The sequence below is a fragment of the Berghia stephanieae genome, chromosome 5, assembly GCF_034508935.2.
Source record: "Berghia stephanieae isolate SIO BIC M18660-M18661 chromosome 5, UCSD_Bste_1.3, whole genome shotgun sequence".
In the NCBI taxonomy this organism is placed as follows: domain Eukaryota; kingdom Metazoa; phylum Mollusca; class Gastropoda; order Nudibranchia; family Aeolidiidae; genus Berghia; species Berghia stephanieae.
In genome coordinates this window covers 38,442,933-38,469,432 of record NC_088364.1, presented here as the reverse complement: position 1 = coordinate 38,469,432, position 26,500 = coordinate 38,442,933, and the positions used below count along the sequence as shown (strand labels likewise).

The 26,500-nt window shown below is 34.0% G+C and overlaps 1 protein-coding gene across 3 annotated transcripts in view; it reads left to right on the top strand.

Moving 5' to 3' along the window:
• Positions 1-26,500, top strand: part of LOC144972879 (uncharacterized) — a 132,330-nt gene that overhangs the window by 5,611 nt on the left and 100,219 nt on the right. For all 3 annotated transcript variants that reach the window (XM_078914650.1, XM_078914649.1, XM_078914648.1), the window contains exons 5-25: positions 111-238; positions 1,115-1,220; positions 1,601-1,718; positions 2,658-2,755; positions 3,645-3,725; positions 4,140-4,224; positions 5,096-5,197; positions 6,418-6,449; positions 7,664-7,757; positions 9,101-9,192; positions 14,743-14,823; positions 16,041-16,160; positions 16,848-17,036; positions 17,508-17,633; positions 18,165-18,254; positions 19,227-19,341; positions 20,196-20,352; positions 21,740-21,804; positions 22,981-23,118; positions 23,618-23,766; positions 24,713-24,825. In XM_078914650.1, the coding sequence (XP_078770776.1) occupies positions 111-238; positions 1,115-1,220; positions 1,601-1,718; positions 2,658-2,755; positions 3,645-3,725; positions 4,140-4,224; positions 5,096-5,197; positions 6,418-6,449; positions 7,664-7,757; positions 9,101-9,192; positions 14,743-14,823; positions 16,041-16,160; positions 16,848-17,036; positions 17,508-17,633; positions 18,165-18,254; positions 19,227-19,341; positions 20,196-20,352; positions 21,740-21,804; positions 22,981-23,118; positions 23,618-23,766; positions 24,713-24,825 (2,279 nt within the window). The remainder of the gene's footprint in view (positions 1-110; positions 239-1,114; positions 1,221-1,600; positions 1,719-2,657; positions 2,756-3,644; positions 3,726-4,139; positions 4,225-5,095; positions 5,198-6,417; positions 6,450-7,663; positions 7,758-9,100; positions 9,193-14,742; positions 14,824-16,040; positions 16,161-16,847; positions 17,037-17,507; positions 17,634-18,164; positions 18,255-19,226; positions 19,342-20,195; positions 20,353-21,739; positions 21,805-22,980; positions 23,119-23,617; positions 23,767-24,712; positions 24,826-26,500) is intronic.

Here is a 26,500-nt window from a genome sequence, read left to right as displayed (position 1 = left end):
TTATTTTTTTGTTTAATTTAAATTTTGTATTTCCCTCAGCTTTCTCAATGTAAAAAGAATCTTTTTTATTTATTTTTCTTTAACATTAGTAAATATATTTTTTTCAAAAGGGTTCAGTCAAATTCAAAGACTTATTTGTCACCCCAACCTTTGATGAACTAGAAGCTGTCGCTACTGACGAACATGGAAAGCTGAAGAAACTCAACAATGATCAGCTGGCGATGGTCAAAGCTAAGGGGTTGGTGAATTTTAAATTCAGATCTAACCTTACAAATCTGGTCCAAATAATAAGAGTATTAAGATTATTATATGGTTTTTCTTTCTTTCTTACATCCATTTGGGAAATATATATATATAGAATAGATAATATTAAAACAAGTTCTTATGGATTGCCCATTATATAACGTGCAACGTTCGAACCACTGGGTCACCCCTACAACACTCAACACAAAGCTCTATGGTGAGGCTGAGGACCTAAAGCGGACCACAGACTTCATAGCAGATATCGGACTGCAGCCATAGATGTCCATCAGAGGAACGAAGAAGAAGAAGAAGAAAACAAGGAAGTATCCACATGTGCCTAAGCCTGAGAATACTAATGATAATGAGACATTATTATAACAGAAAGCTTACTTGAATTATAACAGTAAAGAAAGAGGTGAAAGAAAAACAAAAACAAACCAAAAAAAATCAATCCACTAAGTGATTTTTAGGATGCAAAAGCTTTTGTCATATTGTGCTGAGGCTTGTCTATTGGTTTGTTTTCCTGACAATGGATTACAGCCAGGTGGTCACTTCATGCACATCATTCACTTTTAGTTCAATCATGCCATAGAAATAGACACCGTAATCGTTTTATATTGGTGTTTATCTAGAATGGTACACATTCTTTAAAAAACGGAAATCTTTTTAAGAATATGTCTTATGTTTTAATTGTTTGAAAACACTCTTGTACTTTATTTTTCTCGTTTTCATTTAATTTTTGTGATATGTCTTGTTTTAGAATATTTTATATGTTTTTCAAAATAGGCAAAGGAACCAGCAATTAAATAGTTGGTGCTTTGGGGATCAATCAACAGATACTTGTTGATTTTGCAACCTTTTTTATCCACAGGGAGTTTGAGGTGACAAGTATCAACTTTGCTGGTCAGGTCCATCGATGGCGGTTAACTAATTTATTGCAGAAAGGAAGGGAACGCACCACAAATTCCTTTTTAGGAGTAAGCAATACCACACTTTACATTACATTGTTATAATAAAAAAGAAAAAGAAAATAATAATAAAAATAATACACACATACACCCATACTCCTACATACGGAAACTTGTCCGCGTCCACATATGCAAACCCTTTACATACACATTACCACCCTAAATTAAAACATAAAGCATTAATTGTCAAAAAACGCTCTTCTAAATAATTTGGTTAATAATAATAATAATATAATATAATAATAATGATAATAATAATTCTACTACCATACTTCTTAGATTTTATAGTCATAGTCTTCGTGATTGCATTTTAGTTTCAACATTGGTAAGTTTTATTATTATTATACTCAGACCATAACATGTCTTTTTTCATGTTTTTGTTTCCATAGGACATGGCCAAGAGTTTGTCTCTTTTGATCATCACAGCCAGAAATCGTTTCTGTGCAGATATATTTAGTTTGAAAAACGGAGTCCGAGGCTGGTACAAGGGCTTTTGGAATGTTTTGGGTGATTATCATTACAGAAGAAAAAAACTGCATTGTTACAATTTATCACGATTAGTGAATGGGCTCGCTAGTCATTGACACAATGTCATTCATAATTATTAAATTTGCATAGCTTATAAAGTGAGGCATTCACTATGTATTTACCTGCTCATAAATAAAGAACATGGGATTTGAATTTCTAGTATTGTCCAATTTAGGTCAACAATGTTCTAGCTGGAGAATTAATATATATGTATTATACTTGTGTTTGATAAATTTGTATTTGCCACCTCTCTTCGTTTTTTGTTGTTGTTGATTATGGAGTACAGGGGGTCAAGATTGTCAAGTGGGTAAGGCATTGCATTGTGACCTGGAAGGTCCTGGGTTCAAGCCTCGCTTCAGGCACTTTCGTTTTTTTTCCATAGGCAAGATTATTAACTCCCAATTTGCTTACTTTGGACAACATGGGTGATTCCTCATTGTTTGATGGATTTATCTATATGCTTTCATAGAATGCCTAGGTGGCAGCATCTAGTGATGCTGCGCGGAAGGGTGTAATGTTTTTTTAATGAGTACAATCTCTCTTCATCAAAGCATCAAAGATCATCTGTATCTTTCCTATATCTCGAATTGTCAGGAATGATAGTGATAGCTTTTCAATTGAACTGATTGGGAGAATTAACCCCAAAAGTTACAATCGACAATCACTTTTCAAAAGCATTTTACAAAAGCCCAGACTGGCATTAAATGCAACTTCGGAGGTCTTAAGTTGAAAGTCCCCGCCTGCAATAATCTACTAACGACCATATATTCTCAGTCTAATAAGGTATAGATTAATTAAATGAATGAAAATAAGGGATTGTGAAGCAAATTGAATATCATGGTACAAATTACAAGAATGTTATTTATAAATGTGTATTTATACTTTAGTATTGCTAAAATGGTACACCATACTTGACAGATATCATTATCGGAGTGCCATCAACAACATCTGGAGATGTATGCCAAAAGCTAGAGGAGGAGCGAATGAACTATTTGATTGCTGAACTGAATATCAAGGTTAGCTTTAGTAGACGTAATAGTATGTTGAGCCATAAAGCCTGTGAGAACTGAAATTTACCTCGGTTTCATGCCATTAAACAGACAATAAGAATTGGTCATTCTTTTGATAGTGTGCTTGGTTATTTAAAAATACATCATGCCTGATGTATCCGATCAAATTACCAATTTGACAAGTAGGCGATGAGAGGGGTTTGAGAATCCTGACTCTATGCAGATTCAGAACTGGTTCATTTGGATGTGAGATGTGTGATTTGATGATTAAGTAGTTGGGACCCCCCAAGATCAGCTTTTCATTGTCAGAATGTAACGAGATTGGTGTATTGGCAAAACAAATTATGTATTTTAGTTGATCCATGAAATAAAAAGTCTTAGGATCAAATAAAGAACCAAAAAAAAATATTAAAAAATTTCATGATAAATTAAAAATATGATTTATATTTCTTTTCGTTTCTTTAAAATAAATTTTAAAAATCCTTTATTGGATATTTAAATTAAGAACAATTTTTATATAACCATGAATTTCTACGTTTATTTTGCTCAAAATCTTATTATTGTCGTTGAATAAATACAATTAATTTTGAGAGGGTCGTGGAGTGTTGGGTTATTGTCTCAAAGACATAATCTGTTTCTTCTTCTTCTTCTTCTTCTTCTTCTTCTTCTTCTTCTTCTTCTTCTTCTTCTTCTTCTTCTTCTTCTTCTTCTTCTTCTTCTTCTTCTTCTTCTTCTTCTTATCCTTCTTCTTCTTCACGTTCGCTGATGGTACGACAAACATAATCAGTTTTATCCAAGGTATGGAAATTATTCTTTCATTTTTTAAAGTGGTAAGTTATAAATTTGATGTAAGTAAATATAGACTATTTAAATATTTTTGGGTTTTTTTTTTCAGCCGAGTTTGAGGAAAGAGTTGGATACATATTGTGGTTACATCAAGATGCACAGTCAACCCACAACATTTCTGAGTGAAACTGTAAGTCATTAAATTATGTGAACAAGAATTGCATAACTATTTTTGAATTTTTCCATAATTCATAAAGAGACGTTATGATAATAATGACTATTGTTGTTGCTGTTGTTGTCGTTATTGTTGTTGTTGTTATTGTTATTATTAATTTAGTTGATTTTATTATTATTATTATTATTATTATTATTATTATTATTATTATTATTATTATTATTATTATTGTTATTATCATTATTATTATTATTATTATTATTATTATTATTATTATTATTATTATTATTATTATTATTATTATCATTATATTATAACAACAATCATAATATCTTTTTTTTAAAAAAATTATTTATATAATTTAAAAATAATTTCTTTTTATTAAAAATGTCATTCAACTGACATATAGAAATATATTTCCCCCTGCAGACTACTGATCTCCGCTCCCCTCCTATTCCTTATCGGTATCAGACACCAAATGGTCAAGAAATTGACTTACGCCTCTTCAATAAAGGTAAGAACAATACAAGATAAGCAATAACGTCTTTAATGAAACATTTCTCTTTTTCTCAGGGAATCCTATATTTGAATCTATTTATTTTTATTTTTTGGTCCATTGAAAGAAGTAATTTCTTCACAATGACAACAAATCCTTTATAGATTTAACTGTTAAAAGTCATAGTAAACTGTACACCTTAGATAATTGTTGCATTACGGATGTTATTTTAAATGTTTCAGTCCATCAATAATACCTGATTCACGCAGTGGGTAACAACTAGGTCTTCATACTTTACATGAACAAGTTGCTACATGTAAAAAAAATGTATACTACACCCTACCATGTGGACATTATATGCTGTTGCCTAGGTATTCAAAGTTGTTCAAAGTGAGCAAATTGGGGCCAATAATCTTGCCCAAGAAACAAAAAAAACAAAACAAAAGTTTCCAAAGCGGGGTTTGAATTCGGAAGCTTCTGGGGCATGGTACAATTCCTTAAAACACTCTACTGCCTCGCTCTACTGGTACCTTTAACTTAACTTGTCTCAGATATGAATGAGTACATGGCTATAAACTTTGACAGATATTCTTAGAATGTTAGAGAATGTTAGAATAAAAAAGGATGCCAAAAGTTGACTTGTACTGTATGAAAGTAAACTTGATTTTGCATAGTTTGATGAGAGGGGGAATAAATAAAGCATTGAAAAGAGCATTGAGAATGATTAGTCAGTAAAAATGCCTTTTATTTAAATATGGGCATTTATTTTTTGTATTAATTTATTTTTAAGCATCTTAGTAAAAAAAAATAGTTATCATACATTGATTGATTGATCTGATTTTATATGTGTTGAACAGTTATACATTGTTATTAATATTTCTTCTTTCAGACTTGATAAACAACAGCATTGGTATTTTGTCCAATATCTTGGATCGGCAGGCTAAAGGATGGCATGTTCAGATGAGAAACAAGTTGATTAAATACTATCAAGGTTTGATTGTCCATTTTTATTAAAAACTTGTTTTAAATATTGTTGTTTTATCATGTAAATAACAATAATAAAATGGAAGCTTCAATTTAATTTATGAAGACACATGATCTGGACGTTTCGGGTCTCTCCTTTGTCACTGAAACACGATGAATGAAGCACTGAAAATGAATTAGTCTTCACTGTTTCAGGTGTCAAATAAGTACCTGACTGGTAACAGCTTTGTCTCTATCAGAAAAAAAAATAATTGTAAAAGTATCTCATATGTGTCAGTTTTCATCCTATATTTGAAGTGTTGCTGTTCACATGGGGCCCTTTGTAAATCACTTTGAGCACATTTAGTGGATGTTGCGCTATTTAAAAAAAAAAGCTCTGTATATAAGACAGAGCTTTAAAAAAAAATCTCATATGACCTTTTAAGGGAATAAATGAAACATTGTGACGCGCATAAAATATGGCAAATCCTTGAAGTGCACTATATAAATGTTGAAATGGAATTATTTATTTATTTATTTATTCATTTCTTTTTTATCTATTTATCTATTTATTATTATTTATTAAATAGGTTTTAACTTTACTATATTGAACAAACTAATTATGTGTAATTGTGAGATGGCTGAGTGGATAAGGCATTGCTTTCATGTACACCTGGAAGTTTTGGGTTTGAGCCCTGCTTGCTCGTATTTTTCCTTGTCCAAGAAATTTGACTCCTATTGCTCACTTTGTGGTGACACACTGAGCTGATGACAATGTTATCTCTATCTTTAAAAAAAAAATTGAGACAGAACCTAAATACAAATCCCCTTTAGGACGAAAAAAGGGATGTTTTAACTCACTCAATCCTAGAGATTTTTGCTACTTTTCAAAATTTGAAAAAATTTATTAAAAATGAGCATGTACATAGATAATTTTATTCAATTATCATTAACATGCAAAAACTAAAAACATTAGCTTTGATACTTCACCTATAATTTGTCTTAGAAATGTGTAATGGAGTAAAAGTAACTCGGATAAAATACGGATATAGTCGGTGTAAGGGTTGAGTGAGTTAAATTTAACCCTCTTTGATTGAAAGTTTATGGGTTAGATTGATCAAATGAATAATACAAAACTTTTTCTTTTGATCTTTTTAAGTCAATGTTTAGTTTTCTATCACTGTGTAGGATTAATTTCTTCCTTTCTTTTTTATTTTTTTATTTTTTGTATTTTACTTTACACTACAGGGCAGCATCTTTCTAATGATGAAATTTCAAAAGTAAGTTCAATATTTTTTTTGATTCCTCCACCACCACCTCCTCCTCTTCCTCCTCCTCCTCCTCTTTCTATATTTCTTCTTCTTCTTCTTCTTCTTCTTCTTCTTCTTCTTCTTCTTCTTCTTCTTCTTCTTCTTCTTCTTCTTCTTCTTCTTCTTCTTCTTCTTCTTCTTCTTCTTCTTCTTCTTCTTCCATCCTTTGAAATGATACTATTTGCTAATAATGAAATAAAGTGACAATAATATCAGCTCAATGACTTCTACTGGCCGCACACAGAGAATAATTGTGAAAATAACTGTTGCGTATGTTGCAAACAGCATTAATGCAACTAACTTTTCTTGGATTGAGCTAAGATGGATGTCAAACGAGCTTACCTTCACAATTAAAGTGAATTGATTTGATGATAATCAAATATAAAGTCAGTTTCTTTCTGAATTTAAGCGTTAAAAAGAATGGAAAAAGATTAATGATTCCGCAAAAATATGATTAGACGATCTCAAGAATCTATGACGTGATTATTAATTAATTTTTTTTGGAACAGTCTCTGACAGTGGGTGCTGTACATGAGGGGAACTTTACTCTTAATAATAATTCAAATTGATTGTTTGCATAGAAAACCGATATTTTATTCCAAAGAATCTTCAGATTAGTTAGTATAAACTTTTAAAATTAAAATTGAAAACAAGTAAACAACGATGACTAAACAGAGCAAATAAAAAAAGTCATGTTTGAAGTGCAAAAAGTGGGTGTCTGAATTGGAACAACTAGGTGTCTGAATTGGAACAACTGGGTGATTTGGTGGCAACGTTTTCAAGATCTATTTTAATAACTAAATTGAGAAAAGAAACATAGATATGCTTAATTTTTGGTTCCAGATAATGTTTGACCGCACAATTTTTTATAAATAATGAGAAAAATCCTCTTTAGTTATTCGAATTTATCTAGCAAATGTTGCTGCTTTGTATTGCTACTTCGACTGTAAGATGCCTTGATTTGTGAAAAAGTGATGGAAAGAACTCATACCTTATCTTCCGAGTGAGATGAAGATGTTAAGAGATGATTTATTTAATTAAATAACATGGAAACGCTCTGAAATTGGCTTAAACATGTCATGCATCTTTCCCAAGGGTGTTTTTAATTTAATTTCCTTATCTTTCTAGATGTATTCTCTCAAAAAAGCGTTTGATTAAATTGATTTGCTTTTCTCTCCTTTCAGCGAGTCACTGAAGATATCCTTAATCACTACCTTGAGAGAGTTTTTCGAGCCATTTCTACTAATGCTGAATTGAACTTGCTTCAATCTGGAATTGGTAAGTGTTAAGAATTTTCAAAAATATTTTTAAAATTATTGAAACATGTTTGATATGATTCTTCATATCATAGACTCCTGAAAGAGAAATAGAGATATAGCTCATATAATGATAGATGTTCTTACCATATAACCCAAAGAAATATGACATTTTATTTTTTTTGCACTCTAAGAATTTACACTTTATCTTCTCAATAAAATACAAAAACATTACTTAAGTTTAATATGTCCATCTATAAATTAACTTGCAGCATCTAAACCACTGAACTGTGGGTCACAAATACCGGAACCCCCCACCCCCCATTGCCCCTCCACTCCCCTCACTTACCCAGAGAAAATAGATAATCATGATTAATGGAGGCTTAGATCACAACACAATTTTTTTTTTCTCTCTCTCTCTCTCTCTCTCTCTCTCTCTCCCTCCCTCTCTCTCTCTCTCTCTCTCTCTCTCTCTCTCTCTCTCTCTCTCTCTCCTCTCCTCTCTCTCTTCCTCTCTCTCTCTCTCTCTCTCTCTCTCTCTCCTTCTCTCTCTCTCTCTCTCTCTCCTCTCTCTCTCTCTCTCCTCTCTCTCTCTCTCTCTCTCTCTCTCTCTCCTCTCTCTCTCTCATCTACTATTCTTCTTCATACTCCTGTGATCTCTCTCTATTTCTTCCTACCTCAGTTACTTCTTTCTTTCTTCTCCTCTATCTACACTTTCTCTTCCTCTCTAATACCTCTCTTCATCTTCTCTTCCTCTTATTAACTTCTCCTCTCTCCACTACTTCGTCACTCTACTCTCCTCTCATCTCCTCCATCTGCCTCTCTCCTTCTCTCTCTCACTCTCTCTCTCTCTCATGCTCTATCCTCTCTCCACATCATCTCTCTTCTCTCTCTTCTCTCTCTCTCTCTCTCTCTCCTCTCTCTCTCCTCTCTCTCTCTCTCTCTCTCCTCTCTCCTCTCTCCTCTCTCCTCCTCCTCCTCTCCTCTCCCTCCTCCTCTCCCCCTCCTCTCCCCCTCCTCCCTCTCCTCCCTCCCTCCCTCCTCCCTCCCTCCCTCCCTCCTCCTCCTCCCTCCCTCCCCTCCCTCCCTCCCTCCCTCCCTCCCTCCCTCCCCCTCCCTCCCCCCTCCCTCCCTCCCTCTCCTCCCTCCCTCCCTCCCTCCCTCCCTCCCTCCCTCCCTCCCCTCCCTCCCTCCCTCTCTCTCTCTCTCTCTCTCTCTCTCTCTCTCTCTCTCTCTCTCTCCGCAGGATGGATGACACCCAACTGCTAATCTCGAATTGTACTGTCGTGCACTGCTATTCTTTATTTTCTCCTGTCACTTTTCTTCGAGTTTTAAACTGTATTGTCACCTCCTCCTCTGTTGCAGGGGATTTATTGGTAGATCAAGCCAAGTCTGTGATAGTCATGATGAAAGCACAAGAGGCCTTACATCAAAGCATGGAAAGACATAAAGAAGAGGTCTGTAGATTAAATGATTAACTATGTGTTTCTTTTAAGATTTGTAAGAATACTGTTATCTTTGTTACTTCCATCGCCACCACTACCATTATCATCATCATCATCATCAGCAGCATCATCATCCTCATCGTTGTCATCGTTATCATTGTGGCGGGTTGAGTGTTATTTTTGTGGGATCGAGTCCAACCGATAGCTCAATGGTCTGGATTCGAACTAGTATGCGCGCTATGGCTCTCGTTACCAGCTGCACCACTCAACCTATATCACAAACGGCTCAGGTTTAATCTAGGGGAGATCAAGAATTGCCTTAGGGTCCCTTATAACTTAATTGTATTAATAAAAAGTGAGTCAAGACAATAGTAACGCCCAATGCAATAATAACAATTCTATACATAAAGTTTAATTAGATTGTACAGGAAAAGATAGAAGAATAAGTATTTATTTGATATCGGGAAGAATAGCTCTAATTGAGTGGATCTAATTTATTATATATTTATCTGTTACTTTGATATAATCATATGTGTCTGTGGAAAATACATTTGAAAATGGTATAAGCCCGTTGGGCTTATCTTTATCCCGTCGGCTTGCTTGACTGAGGCAAATGTATCAGCTGGTTCCAGGGTTGGCGCCTGCTTTGCAGAGTTTTCTGGACATCACAACAGTGTGTTGTAGTTAGGCTGACATCAGGGGTTTACCGCTGTTCAAGGACTGGTATGCAGGGATTCGGCACAACTGGGTGCTCCAACGACACGGAAAAGGACCAGGAAAATGGCCAGGATCAGGACCTTCATTTAAGAGTTAAAACAACAAGGTCTTAGAGCCAATCGAGTTTGTCTTTCGCCACCGAATCGTCCTTGAGCGACACATCATAATAGCCTTTATTTGCCGACAAAGGCAAAGAGAAGCAGTAACTCCATGATAATGGTAGTTAGTATATGTTTTAAACATCAACTGACAGTCGAGCTATCTTACATGATGAGAATTTTAACAGGGTTGTGTCCCTGGTATTTCTTTATTTATTTTTATTAATTATAATTGAGGTTATGATGTGTGGCCGGCGATTGGCGGTAGGGTTACAGACATTCAAGCAATATACATATTGAATATAAATGAAATAATAGCATAGATCATAAGCAAATGTTAACTATAGTATAAGATACATATAGATATAGTTTTTTACAGGTATTCCAACTTACGAACATCCATGGAATAGCACAATTAAAATATATACACGAACTATAATATTAATAATAGATAGATTAAATTGAATTCACAGTAATATCTCGTTCCACTTTGAATGTTAACCAATAATTCATTTTACCTCCAGCCGAGATAGACAAACTTTTACAAGTTTGAAATTGGAGAGATAGCTCTTTTCTCTTGGGCTTCTTAGCGTGTGTGTGATTAGATTCAGATATGAATTTGGTTTTGTGAAACGAAAATAGCCAATCAGAAGAATCTTCCTGTTTTAGATAGCCAATGATATCCAGATGCTTTGGTAAGAAAGAATAACGGAGAATTACCGGAGAGACAAGGACAGTAATTGCAATTTAGCTACTCTTGAACGAGACAAGACCTCAGGGCCTAGGGACGTTGGCGACTTGTTTGGAAAAGGTAACTAGCAGGTGGCATGAATACAATGGGCAGACAATTTGAATAGGTAAATAAGCCTTAAGCTGAAAGTGAGTGTTCCGTTATACAATGGAAATGTTTCCCCACCTAACGACCGAAATTTCCGTTAGAAAGATTTGGAGCTTTATTGGAGAAAGGCTGTCCATGTTTTGATTATCTTACTTGAGGTGTTAATCTGCCTTGGCAAATATATATGTCTCATCCACTAGGTTTGAAGTGGTTTTGAACGAGACGATGACGAATGATAAAGAAATCACGCAGTGAAAAAAAATCGCTCGTCACATTCTCCTGAAAGTTATTTTTGTTGTCCTGTGTCAGGCGAGAGTAAACATCATAGGCTTTGCCCTTGAGATGCTGAGACGCTTTGAGTGCCCATTTGTCCTCCGGAAGATCATATGAGATCGCTAACTCCTGGAATCGCGTTAACCATTGATCAATCCCTTCAATGTGTGGGTTGAAAGTTTCTACCGGGAACGACATTACTTTATCAATACTCCCATTACCCTGACTAGATGGAATGGGGCTATGGGTAGAGAGCCTGTTTTCTGCCATGTCTCTTGTTAAAGACATTTCAATTTCCTTTTGGCGTGTGCGCTGCATTTCTGCCTGAGCACGCTCTCTCTCCGCCTGAGCACGTTCTCTCTCTGTCTCCAATTCCAGTTCTAGCTCCTTATTCCTGAGTTGGATCTCTTTATCTTTCAAAGCCTGTTCATGTTTCCTTTTTTCCTCCTCCTCTAGTCTAGCACGCTTCTCTTCCTCCTCAAGTCTAGTAATCTCCCTTTCTGCGTTTTCATTGACATAGGCAGATAACTGTTCACCAGAAAGGCCCAATTCTTTTCCTAACTGGATAAACTCGCGTCTAATTGTAACACAGTAGCCATGGCTGATTAATTACAGATTGAACAACTGCAGAAGGTGAATAAGAATGATGCGATAGGTGGAAGGAGGAGTAGAGCAGAAAGTTAACAAATAGAACTTTGCCAGTAAGGGTTAAATATGAATGAAGACAATAGTGAAGTAAGTCACAACACACTGTTGAAAAGTGCAAGGTTTCGCTAAGCCAAATTTCAATATATGACACACACAGTGACACAATACTTAGAAAGAGTAGTTATTGCCTGGGGCTTAATTTGGCGTGCTCGTGTCAATAGAGAGATAATACTATTTACCGTTACACGTGTAAACAACAACTTGCAAGATCACCTAACTTGAAGTAAGAGTGACTGTAATTTTTAATTAAGATTTGTTTAACTTAATTTTTGAAGGGGGGGGGGGGGGGTATCTCTCGGAAGGGGGGGGGGGGTTACTCTCGGCTGGAGGTCCAAAATTTATGGCAACAATGGCATAACAAAAGTGGCAATGAAATAATTTATGTTTTGTAAACTGCTTTAAAATTACGTTGCCTAATTATGCGTAATTAAAATAACATGGTTGTCATAATCATAATCATAAATCAGTGTTAGTAAACTAATTATCAATTAGTGAAAATATAGAAAATGGGCATGTTCCAATTTCAAATGTAACCACAGTGACTTTCGATAATAAATAAGATTTCTTCCCTATGATATTTGTAATTAATTAATCAAATGATTTATTGATTGGTTTGATTTAAGGTAGATATATTTACGAGCCCCCAATGTAATAGAATGCTATTGCTAAATTGAGATAGTAGCAGAAGTAAAGAATGGGTGTTTAAATACTATATCTAGATTAATGACTCACATATTATATTATATTAAAGATTCATAATCCCGGACGAGCCTACCATTTTGTGGCGGGTTGAGTGTTATTTTTGTGGGATCGAGTCCAACCGATAGCTCAATGGTCTGGATTCGAACTAGTATGCGCGCTATGGCTCTCGTTACCAGCTGCACCACTCAACCTATATCACAAACGGCTCAGGTTTAATCTAGGGGAGATCAAGAATTGCCTTAGGGTCCCTTATAACTTAATTGTATTAATAAAAAGTGAGTCAAGACAATAGTAACGCCCAATGCAATAATAACAATTCTATACATAAAGTTTAATTAGATTGTACAGGAAAAGATAGAAGAATAAGTATTTATTTGATATCGGGAAGAATAGCTCTAATTGAGTGGATCTAATTTATTATATATTTATCTGTTACTTTGATATAATCATATGTGTCTGTGGAAAATACATTTGAAAATGGTATAAGCCCGTTTGGCTTATCTTTATCCCGTCGGCTTGCTTGACTGAGGCAAATGTATCAGCTGGTTCCAGGGTTGGCGCCTGCTTTGCAGAGTTTTCTGGACATCACAACAGTGCGTTGTAGTTAGGCTGACATCAGGGGTTTACCGCTGTTCAAGGACTGGGATGCAGGGATTCGGCACAACTGGGTGCTCCAACGACACGGAAAAGGACCAGGAAAATGGCCAGGATCAGGACCTTCATTTAAGAGTTAAAACAACAAGGTCTTAGAGCCAATCGAGTTTGTCTTTCGCCACCGAATCGTCCTTGAGCGACACATCATAATAGCCTTTATTTGCCGACAAAGGCAAAGAGAAGCAGTAACTCCATGATAATGGTAGTTAGTATATGTTTTAAACATCAACTGACAGTCGAGCTATCTTACATGATGAGAATTTTAACAGGGTTGTGTCCCTGGTATTTCTTTATTTATTTTTATTAATTATAATTGAGGTTATGATGTGTGGCCGGCGATTGGCGGTAGGGTTACAGACATTCAAGCAATATACATATTGAATAAAATGAAATAATAGCATAGATCATAAGCAAATGTTAACTATAGTATAAGATACATATAGATATAGTTTTTTACAGGTATTCCAACTTACGAACATCCATGGAATAGCACAATTAAAATATATACACGAACTATAATATTAATAATAGATAGATTAAATTGAATTCACAGTAATATCTCGTTCCACTTTGAATGTTAACCAATAATTCATTTTACCTCCAGCCGAGATAGACAAACTTTTACAAGTTTGAAATTGGAGAGATAGCTCTTTTCTCTTGGGCTTCTTAGCGTGTGTGTGATTAGATTCAGATATGAATTTGGTTTTGTGAAACGAAAATAGCCAATCAGAAGAATCTTCCTGTTTTAGATAGCCAATGATATCCAGATGCTTTGGTAAGAAAGAATAACGGAGAATTACCGGAGAGACAAGGACAGTAATTGCAATTTAGCTACTCTTGAACGAGACAAGACCTCAGGGCCTAGGGACGTTGGCGACTTGTTTGGAAAAGGTAACTAGCAGGTGGCATGAATACAATGGGCAGACAATTTGAATAGGTAAATAAGCCTTAAGCTGAAAGTGAGTGTTCCGTTATACAATGGAAATGTTTCCCCACCTAACGACCGAAATTTCCGTTAGAAAGATTTGGAGCTTTATTGGAGAAAGGCTGTCCATGTTTTGATTATCTTACTTGAGGTGTTAATCTGCCTTGGCAAATATATATGTCTCGTCCACTAGGTTTGAAGTGGTTTTGAACGAGACGATGACGAATGATAAAGAAATCACGCAGTGAAAGAAAATCGCTCGTCACAATCATCAACATCATCATCATCGTCGTCTGTGTTAGTCATGAAGACGGAATGAAGTTGAATTCAATTGAATTTAGAGTCAAAATGATAAAAGTTCTGAGATTTTGATGGGTTTTTTTCGTTTCGTTTAAGGAAATATGTTCATTTTTGTTTTTTAAAAGTCCACTAATTCACTGAAGTTTTATAGTCAAAATCCAAATATTTAACTTGTGTTTCCTCCCACTCCCATCCCCTCACCCCCCCCCCCCCCCTTCACCCCAACCAATATTAGATTGAAGCAATGAGTTATAAGTTTATGAATAAAATATCAATACTTCATTACATTAAAACAATAAACAGACGAAAGGATGAAACATTCTTGTATCCTGCTCATTTTATTCCAGCTGATTACTCATCTGCAAAAAGCGTATCCTGTGAAATCTAAAATCTCAGCTTGGTTGAAGGAACAAATAGAAGCATTTGAGGTATGTCTTTATTATGTTATTCATGAAGACAGCAATTAACTGCCATGAATACAATGATACAGTGATACAATCATTATATAGAGCTATTCCGGTAAAATGAGAGGCATTTTATAGCTTGTTCACTCTGACACCCTCTGTATAAATAGTAGGAGTCCTTTACAGCCATAAGCCCATGTAGCTGGAGTTTATCCCGGTTTCTATAGTGTGAAACGGACAATAGCAATCGTGTACTATCCTTTGGATAGATGATGCCAGTGTATTGTAAAGTACTGTCTGCCAGATCTAACAGACCCAAACACCCAATCACTGCTGGGTGGACATGGGGGGGGGGGGGGGGGGGGGGTGAGAAAAAAAATCTTAACTGGACCCGGAATTGATCCCAGTAGCTTTCCATGTGAAGGAGTGCTCTATCACCTGAGCTATCTGCACCCTCTCTACACAAGTGATGTGTTGTTATTTTCTCGAGTACCTACCTGAATCACTTTTGAAAGACAACTGCATCAGATGATGTAATGGCTTTCTCCTCCAAAGCATTTTAATCAGTCACAGGCTGGATAAAAATGGATTTTTTTTTGTGCATGGCTATTGGGAACTTTATGGTCAGAGCCAGTTGTGGCATCAGATCAATGATTTTATTTGCCTATCAATTTTCGGGTGTGGATTTTACATTTGTCTGGTTGATGCACAAGGAAGACTTTGTAGGGGTGGAGAGTGTGAGTTGGTTGTTGTGTTTACCTCATAGTTGTCGTATAAGCTTTAAATACAAAGTCTGGCAATTGGCAAAGATTTACTTATTTGATTTTCTATCTTGGGGTTATATATAGATTATCATTTCATGCCCTGCATTGAGCTTGAAATGAGGATTATTCAGATTCCACCAAAAGGAGAGGGTACTTTGATCTGGGATCAAACAATCCATGCATTCAGCAGTAAATTGCTAACTGGATCTCTTTGGATCAGGGGATGTTGGAATGAACTGACCACTTCACAACATTATTTCACTAAACCCTGACCTTTACTTGCTAATGAGATAACCTCCATGGATTCATTTGACTGTTTTATAGTAAGGAGTGTAAAGGAGTTGGTAAAGTAAACAAACCAAAAAAAAATAAATTTGTTAATAATCCTAAACGGATGTGCAAATGGTTGTAGTACATTTTTTTGTGTGTGTATGATCGTCTATCTTAAAGATAATCTTTCCTCTTAATTTCTTTTAGTGCGATTTTGCAAGACAGAACCTTTGGACAGCCCATATGAATGCAATCTCTATGTGTGAGGAACAAGGGCTTCAGCAAACTGTTTACTTTCTACGGAGAGATTTAACATTCATTAAAGAGGTACGTGTAATGTATCAGGATATGTTTAAATAGCGGTCGGGCATTTTATGAGTGATGAAAAAATACTAACATTTTTCTGTTAAAGCTGGACCACTTTTGTTTTATGACATAAGTTTGAAAAAAAAACAAACAAATACATAAGGAATTAATTGGCTTGTCTGAATACATAAGGAATTAATTGGCTTGTCTGATTTACAATTTAATTTCAACATACTCTTATGGATAGTTTGTCGTTCAGTAAAATACCCACCATTTCTACTTGCCAAATCAATTGTTTGTAGTTTGTATATTTAACCTTAACCGTTTACATTCTGTTCCACCATTGCAGTCTGCCAAAACAATCATAAGTAATTGTTCAGCAAAAATATATGAATCCATTATCGTTTACTTAAAATATTATCTATTTGGAGGAATTTGATGAGAAGAGACCTTTTTTATGTTAAAGGTAGGAAACAGTCGTCTGATTTTCTCCACAAGGAATTCATTTTCACAAATATGGTCAAAATTTGTCAATTTTAAAATTGGTTCCTTTTTGAAACAAGTAAAAATTGTAGATTAGGTGCTAAAAATATTGATAAAAGTCAAGTGCCACATAAATTATTTCAGTCCTCATATTTGATTTCTAGATTATTTCACAATTGATGGACGTACAATTTATATATTTTGTGAATTTTATTTTATTGTTAGAGAGAGGCTGTGTTAAAGAAAGAACTCAGTAAAGTGAAGATATCCACAAGGACTTTTCAGTTTGCAACAAAGATTTGGTTTCCTCACAATTGGGTTGTACGAAAATGGGATGACATGGGGAGGTCAGAGGTCATTCCTACCACATTCAGTGACTCAGAGCCACCTCTGTTGAAGGACAGATCTGAAAGGGTATGGATGCATTTGCTTATATTCCTTTATTATTTTTTACATGTTGATATATATTCCAATGCATAGTAAGACTTTTGTTTTTATCAATGAAGTTTAAAGGAGTTAGACCTAGAGGACAGGTCATATCATGCGTGGAAAGGACTTTACCCCTTCTTTATCAGCTTAACTATTGGTCTTTAGTAGTAAAGATATGATACCCAAATCCCTTGTCACTGAATATAGACAGTCTAATAAAGATACAAACTACAGTTTCAAAAACGAAACAATGAACTGAAAAAAAAAAACAAGTAAGCGACCAAACTAACAAACAATAATATATTATATAAAAACTACAACAGCCAAAAAAACCCAAAAAAACCCCCAAAAAAACAAAAAGAAAACAAACAACCTCCAATTTTCTCCACTGAAAGGATTAAAGAATCGTTGGTGAAGATGATGAATTGATTTTGATAAGTATAATTTTTCCTCCAGAAAATCGTGTACACAGTAGAAAAGGAGAAAGTGAGACAGACATCAACACGCTACCCATTTTGGAGGTGGTGGAACTATTTACACCGCACTTGGTCTTCCATGTGGAATCTCATCTATCTGTTTGGGGTCAGTAAATATTTTGTCTCTTTTCAATGTGATCATGTCTTTGGTATCGGATATTTAAAAAGCAATTTATAAGTAAAAATGACCAGTAATATGACATTTTATTTTTTGTCACTTTAAGAATTTACATCTATCATACTTAATAAAACTTAAAGATCTGATCAAGTGTGTAAGACACCTTTCATACACACTTGATCAGATCTTTATCTTATGTCTGCTCCCTAGTTTCTCAATTTGATATTTTCAATCAATAAAACTCTTGAAATTAACCCAAGTTTCATACTTATGAGTGTAAATTCCATTTTTATCATCTAAATCACCCAGACATAATACTGTTTTGAGGTGGTGGGTGACAAATAACATTTGTAGTGTTTACGTTTAGTTTGTAAAATATTTTCTTTTTGTTGTCTTATTTTTGTGTGGGTTTAATTTTTATCTAACGTGTATAATTTCTATTTTAGTGTTTTATGTGAGACATATATATCCATATGTTGCTTAATGTTTTTTCTGTTTTTTGGGGTTTTTTTTTTCCAGATTATTATTCCCTGGTGTAGTCCAGTTGGTCTACGAGCTCTTTTCTGGCCCTCTGTCTTTGTGCCTGACATGACCCAATCTAGCCAAGACGTGAGAATTTTCTTGTTTTTTCTTCAATTGTATCTGTAAAAGCGACTGTTGTCTTAGCCTGGTGTCAAGAACAATAACAACAACAAGATCAGAAAATCTCAACAACTACTGAGATTGATTCTGGTTACCTTTGCCTATGAGGCGAGAGCATTCCCATTGCTTTATTGGGAACTCTTGATGTGACTTAGAAATTTGACAAACACATAAAATTGAAACTGATCTGATGAATCTTATTTTCAATCAACATGAGTTCTTAATCTGGAGGTGCTCAGTCCATTTACAATCATTGTTTTTTTTTTTCTAATAGCGTGCAGTCGAATCTGCATGCAAAAGTGGTAGCCTCATCTTCAATTACCCACGGGCCCATCACTGCAAATGATCTGAACAAGTGTGTAAGGCACCTTTCATACACACTTGTTCAGATCTTTTTCTTATGTCTGCTCCCTAGTTTCTCAATTTGATATTTTCAATCAATAAAACTTATGAAATTTACCCAAGTTTCATACTTATGACTAAATTTTTCTAGTCTCGCCAAAATGATAATTTATATATAATGGAAGTGTGTACTCCTAGGGTAAATTATTTATAAAATGTCATCCTAACCATAACCTCCTGTTATATTTAGATATTCCCGACGCTGAAAACCAAATTTAACATTTTATTATTTTTTAATTAAGGAAAATTGATTTTGTACTTAATATGAGAAAGAAAAAAAAAGAAAAAAAATATTCTGAACATCACAGACCCACACATTCTTTTTTTTTTTTTTAAACTTTAATTTTTTAAGGCATCTGCTTCAACTAGACATCTCTATATTTAGACCACTAAGCAATAAATGAAGAAATGAAATATATTCATTATTTTGGAAAATTATCAGCACAGCAATAAACACAATGGCCTACTGAGGTTTTAAAGGAGTAATAATTTTGTCTTATTTGTAATTTTTTGTTGGTTTCTTTGTTTTTCTGTCAGGGGTCTCTCTACCCTCGTCAATCCTCTGCCACTCATACCCTCGTCTCGAGGCTTAGAGCTCTCTGGGCCAATGTCAGAAGGTCGAGGGTCAATTTTGAGACAACTCCAGACAGAGGTAAGACAATATATTTGGGTTGATTTAATTTATATCAAAGTCAAATCTAAATCATTCATGTCAAAATAGGGTATCAGTTGTACACGGTATATTATCGAACGTAGAGTGATCTACATCTATTTGACTGAATGGCTGAGGTCAGGAACAACATTTTTAAGGTTAATTTTTATGTTATTATTTTGAATTTCAATCATTTAAAAAATTTTTTGTAAAAAAAAGTTTTTCAATTATTTTTTTGTCGATATAGTTTTGACAGCATGGATGATTTCCGTTGACATCACATGTTTGTTTGGTGGATTAACTATATTCCTTCATGGAATGCCTAGACAATGGCATCAAATAATGCTACGCAATAAAAAAATATTATTTAAATGCCATACTTCAAAAGCACTCAGCTTATTGAAAGAAAGCATTTTGTAATGGATTGTTTACATTTCAATGTTTAGGAATTTTTTATTTTTTTAAAGAAAATATATGGTCATCAATAAGATATGTCTATTTAAATAGATTTTCTAAAAAGAATGTTGTTGTTGTTAGTACACAAGTTTTATTGAGAAAATTAGCGAGCAAAATGGTGATTCAAATTAGAATTGAAAATACACAAAAGCAACCACATTCCAAATGGCTGTTTACAATAGTCGCATTATTAATTATTTAAATGTTTATAAATAGCTCCTTTTATCTTGAGCACTATTATTTCATGGCTTTTGCTTTTATTATATATATATATATATATATATATATATATATATATATATATATATATATATATATATATATATATATATATATATATATATATATACTTTTTTATTTTATAAACATCATTATTTCTTCAATTGCCATTTCTGCAGGTTTCTTGGGCAAAAGTTTGACCCGCCATTTCAACCGATTTTGGAATTACGTTTTGAAAGGTGCTATTGGCAGTGTTCTCATTGTGACAGTCTTTCCAGTCCTGTGTCTTGTTATATCATCTGCCTCTGTCATATTGGCTGTGTTTGCACCCATTTGGTAAGAATTAATTAACCTATCATTCATAGATTTTTTTAGGATGAAAAATGATTAAAGCCACAGGTTTAAAAAAGAAATGAATGTTAATTTTTATGCGATCTGTTTTATTTATATCATAGTTAGTCATTTCATATTCTTCAGAAGACTAATTAAAAACATTTTTTTAGACTAAATTTATTACTTAAAACACTAAAATTGCCCATTGATAACCCTTTCATTTTGGGGAAAACCCGATTCTACTATGGCATAATAGCAATAGTATTAGGATGCGTGCCTATTATCTTTTGTAGAAAAACAGAGTTCGAGTTCATAATTTTTTTTATCCTGCAAGCATCTAATTTAACCAAAAATAGATATAATGACTCCTGACCACAATGATTATTCGTAATGTCAAATCGTTAAATTCGAGAACTAATTATTGCAAAAATGAATACATTTTGATGAAAAATTATATAGGTGAGGTCATTAAGGGGTTTAATGATAAGATTCTTGAACTCTTACAGCTAAAATTTTGAACTCGTTACCATTATATGTTGGGAACTTGTTTGAAATTCCTGACACTGGCGTTTTAGAATCTTATTTTCGTGTGAATGCTAGAGAGATTATACTAGATTAGAAATTTATTCAATTGTGAAAATGGGAATGGAAAATATTGGTTTTGAAGAAATCACAGTAGTTATTCAAAGTGAGAGGCCAGTTGTGATCATCTTTTCCTGATTGTTGTCTTCACTTATTCCCTCCTTTTATGTTCGATATATAGAACGTCTAACCAGCTGAAATTAGTTTAACCATAGAGATGGCAAAGCTGATTTCACTAATTTATTAATTTAATAAAAAAAGAAATATTTTCAAATAATGCTTGGAGTAGTTTTGACTGAGTTCATTGGTTTATATGACAATGGAAGAAGACCTCATCTTTATAATAGAGTGTATCTGGGACTGACTCATAATCTGTTTTATACCATAGATCTCACATAGTCATTATAATATATTGATATATATAAAAGCAGCAGAAAATGGTTTTGGCATGAGCAAGATTATCAAGAATGACTTGGACTAAAGAGGTAAACAAACTTGGAGTTCACACCAAACGAGTCTCATGTGATCCATGTCACGGAGATATGTCATCACTTTTATGAAAATTTTCTTTTTTTTTTTTTTTTTCTTATTTAGTATTTTTGAATATTTTTTTTTCCTTTTTTTTTGGAAAAGTTTTTGTCTCCTTTGTCTTTCTTTCTTTTTCTTTTTTTTTTTTTTTTCTTTAAAATTGTTACAGAAGACAACACCAAAATATTTTTATAAATATTGTGGCCATGATCTTTTAGGTCAATCAAAGTTATTATTAATATTGGATTGTTTTGATTGAATTCATTTTTTCATTTTACAGGGTACCATGTGGCACTCTGCTTCTACATGTTTTATTTTTTCTCTTCTGGGACATCGACCGACCTAGTAAGTTGATTTTTCCTTTATTTTTATTTCCTTTTCAAGCCATGTTTAAAATCTAAACAACATTGGTATAAATAAATAACTAGAAAGTTTCTAGTCAAGTTTCGAGTCATGAAACGGCCGTAAATTGCAAGATTTGATTTATATTGATGACATGTTTATATTGAGTGGAATGATTTAAGTCTGTAAATGTTTGTTTGAAAATGTTCCAGACAAGAGCGGAAAGAAAAATACAAAAAAAAAAAAACACAAAAAAACCCAAAAAAACAACCAACCATCCCCCCAAAAATCAGCTCACCTTAGCTGGTTACCAGACCCCAGACCCCAAACCTCCTGAATACTAATCAGACATGCTACCAATCTCTTTTTTTTTCTGGCATTATTTCGTACTTGCCTTTTCAGATTTTTATCTTACACCAGTGCCTGCTCCCTGATTTGTTAACTTTGATGGGGTCAATGCCACGTGTACACATAATAGGTCTGACGTCCAAACCCACTTATGGGCCTAGTTTATCTTTGTTATATTGGAAATAGTTTGTGTCATTTTTTTTGAGATTTCCATTCTGCCCATAATGAATTGGGTTATCAGACAAATAAGTGCACATCGGGTCATTGAGTATAGTTTCTTTGAATTTATAAAATGTAAACCTAGGTAATTCTAATCTTTTGGAAATTTAATTCATTTCTCGTTATTTGGTTAACTCCAAACATAATAACAACTTGAGGTGATTTGTCACATTTCTCTAAGTAGGTAATTCAATTGAATGTCAATATTTTAATATAAAAATATAATAACATTATTTAGCACGACGCAATTCTTCATATTCAACTGTTATTGAAAAAAGCAATAATTTGTCGGTTAATTTGACAAGTGGAGTGAGTAGTTGGCATCATAAAAAAAAAAGATTCTCTAAAATTTATGTGCATACCAGGTTTTTACTGCATTAAACCTCTTTTATTTTAAAACCATTCACATTTTAAGATGTGAAGCGTTAACATCAAACACTGACATTGTGAGCTGATGGACACTTGGCTTGGACATTATTTTTTTGAAAAATGAGATAAAGTGAAATTATTATTTTTGGAAAAATTATGCTTACTTGTCTTTAAAATCGTCCACTTTGAAGTCAGCATTTTCAGGATTGTCTTCATAATTTCTTCTTTATTTCTAAATTTTAGGAGAAGAAAAAACCAGGTTGTTTATTCTCTTCGAAGCTGTTATTTGGAACATCCTGCTGCAGGGATGTGTTCAACCGATTTCTGCTTTAATTGTTGGAGGTCTGCTGTGTCCAATAGCTTCGTTGGCTCTATCTGTGTGTAAGTGCTTAACTTTGATGTTATTCTCAAAACATTTATTTACACACAGCCACTTCGGAAAGTCAACACATTCTTTTACAGAATTATGCTACTTTGTTTAATATATGGACTTAATCAATGAACTTACAAATTTTCCTTTTTTTTCTTCGCATGACTAATTTTCATCTTGTTATGTGTGTAGTCCCATTGATTATCTTATCATAACTTACATCTATGCAACTCACAATAATGAATAAGGTCTCTTTGATAACAGTTTGATTTGGACACCCTTTATTTATTTATTCATTTATTTGTTTAACTATGTCATTAATTTTTATTTTTTTTGCGTGTCCTTATTAACGTATTTGTTTATTTATTTAATTGTTTTTAGCTATTTATTCATGTATTAATCCATTTCATTATTTCATTATTTCTTTATTAATTATATCTTTATTTATTTTATTAATTAATTATATATTTCTAAAGTTAATGAATTAAATCATTCATTTGTTGTTACCAGTTGGTGTGTTGCGAAGAGGATTAAGGTTGTTCTGGGACATGGTCATGTTCCACACCATCATAAAGACAAAAGGGCGCATTCCATCTAGTGACAGTTTTGTGGCTCGAAGGATTGCAGGCCCTGGACTGGCCTCTAACTATTTCTATCAGGTAATCACGAGACGAATTTTGTATCTTCGACTTTTGAATCAGGGTTTAACTCCGGAATAAGTGGGGTTTTTTTGTTTTTAGAAAACTTTGAAGATTTGGTGGCAAACACAAAATGCAAGACAACATTTTGAAAATGTGTGTATGATGCAGTACCCCCATAAAATGGTCCCAATGAATGAGTCCCTCTTAACTGGGGATTGAATCTAAGACCTTTCAATTTTCTGTCAAATGTACTAACATTACACCACCGAGGTTTTAGGCTCCTGGCCAATAATTTAAAAAATCCAACCACTATAGTTCCAATTGAATAGTTGAGACAAATAAAAAATAGCAATTGTATTCAGATTAATTTAACTTGAAATTTGAGTCAAGTGGGGATAATCCTATTAGTGAGGAGAACAAATTCTTCTTCTCCTTCTTGTACTTCACCTTGTACTTTATCCTGTGCTTGTACTTCTTGAACGTGTACTTGTATTTCTTGTACTTGTAAATCTTAAACTTCTTGTACTTCTTGTACTTGAACGTGCACTTCTTGTACTTCTACTACTTGTAATTGTACTACTTGTACCTTTTGCACTTCTTGTAATTGTACTTGTACTTATTGTACTAGTACGTCTTGTACTTTTACTATTTGTAATTCTACTACTTGTAGTTAGACTGGTTGTACTCCTACTACTTGTACCTCTACTACTTGTACCTCTACTACTTGTACCTCTTGTACTTGTATGAACGTGTACTTCTACTACTTGTACTTCTTGTACTTATTGTACATCTTGTACTTCTTGTACCTCTTGTACTTCTTGAACTTCTTGTACTTCTTGAACTTCTTGTACTTCTACTACTTGTAATTCTACTACTTTTACTTCTATTAATGAGCAACACATAATATAAAAGTTCATGCTTTTTATGAGTTTTCATTCACTTATTGTTTTCATTTGGATTTCAGATACGACCAGAGCAAGCCCTTGCCGCTGTTGAATCCTCAATAGAGCAGGATGAGATCAACGCCTGGAAAAAGCAAGTCTTGGCTGTCATAGACCAACCCTGTGAAGCGTACAAGTAAGTGTTTGAATTACATTCCATCTTTTCATTCCCTTCTGACCTTTTCATCTACACAATATAACACATGTGACCCATCAGCTCAAAATGGTAATATATTGATATAAACACAAATGGGATTTTACAGTTAAACTGATCAGAAATGTTAAATTTTAGTTCATTATCCTCAATAAAACATGTAAACTTTACATACGTCTTATATTCTTTTACCATAAATTCAGCTTTTAACACCTAAACCACCACAACATAGTAACACATCGAGAGGGTGGGTCACAAGTATTATGATGCCTTATATTAGTGTAGTATTTTATGGCTACCTCAGTTGATCTGATTGTGAGGAACAATGTTGGGAAGTTTTAAAATATATAGTAAAAGTAAAAGTAATAGCAGGATTTGAAATTGCATCCATCTCATTTGATTGCATCTTAAGTGAATACTTAAGATGAGATTGTGGGACTGTTGTTCTCAACATACGTTGCCCGATTCTTTCTTCTTTTTTTTTTGTCCTCTTCCAAATAGTTGTATGGATTTATATTTCCTTTTTCCCTCTTAGATCTCTTTTCATTGTCCCATAAAACTTTCTTATACTATTTAAAAAAATACCATATGTCTCATTACTAACTGCGGCTATGTTATCTAGTGGTATGACACTTGCTTTCGGACTGGAAGGTCCGAGGTTCAAGCCTCACTCGTCGCATGGTTGAGTCCTTGGAGAAGGCTCTTTACTCACATTCTCTCATTGTACTCATGTGTAAATAGAGTACCTGCCCGTTAACAACGTTGTCTCTGTCCGAAAAAATGTAATGTTGCCTAACAGGCGTCGTGTCCGTCCTGCATGTTAAATGTTGCTGTTGGTCAGGGACCCATTGTAAAGCGCTTTTTTAAAGTGGATATTACACTATATAAAAGCTCAAAGCTCAACTCCATTTTCATCATTTCTTTCTACACTGTCATTACATATCGTTGATTTACCGTCTCATTACTTACTTACTACGAATCCATGAAACATCAATTGTCATCTATCTAATTGCTCGCTCCAATGAAATTACACATGGATGTTCTATTACGTGTCCCATCATTTAATCCACTGTCATTATCCTTACTTACTAACCACAGTTTCAGGACACATCAGCGTCTTTCTGTATATCTCCTTACATACTACAGTGTCGGATCACATCAAGAGTTTATCTTGAAATAGCTTGCCATTTCTCTCGATGATATGCTATGTAAAAAAAATATAAGAACACAAATCTGCATCGAAATCGCACAATTTCATTATTCATATCGGGCTCGATGAGCTTCATAAGGATTCACTTATTCATCCAGTAGGCAATTGAGCTAAATGTTGGCATCCTTTTTGTATCAGAAATCTTACAATGCATCTCACTACCTTATAAGTCAAGCACTGAATCGTACCTGAATGGAGTGAGACTTTATGTGCAGAATACCCTATCTAAAAAGTTGAGCTTTTATATAGCGCAATATCCACTAAATGTGCTCAAAGCGCTTTACAAAGGGTTCTTGACCAACAGCAACATGTAACATGAAGAACGAGACATGACACCTGTTAGGCGATAATAAAATTTTTCCGATAGAGACAACGCTGTTAAAGGCCAGGTGCTCATTTCACACCTGAGTACGGTGAGAGATTGTGAGTAAAGAGTAATTTCCAAGG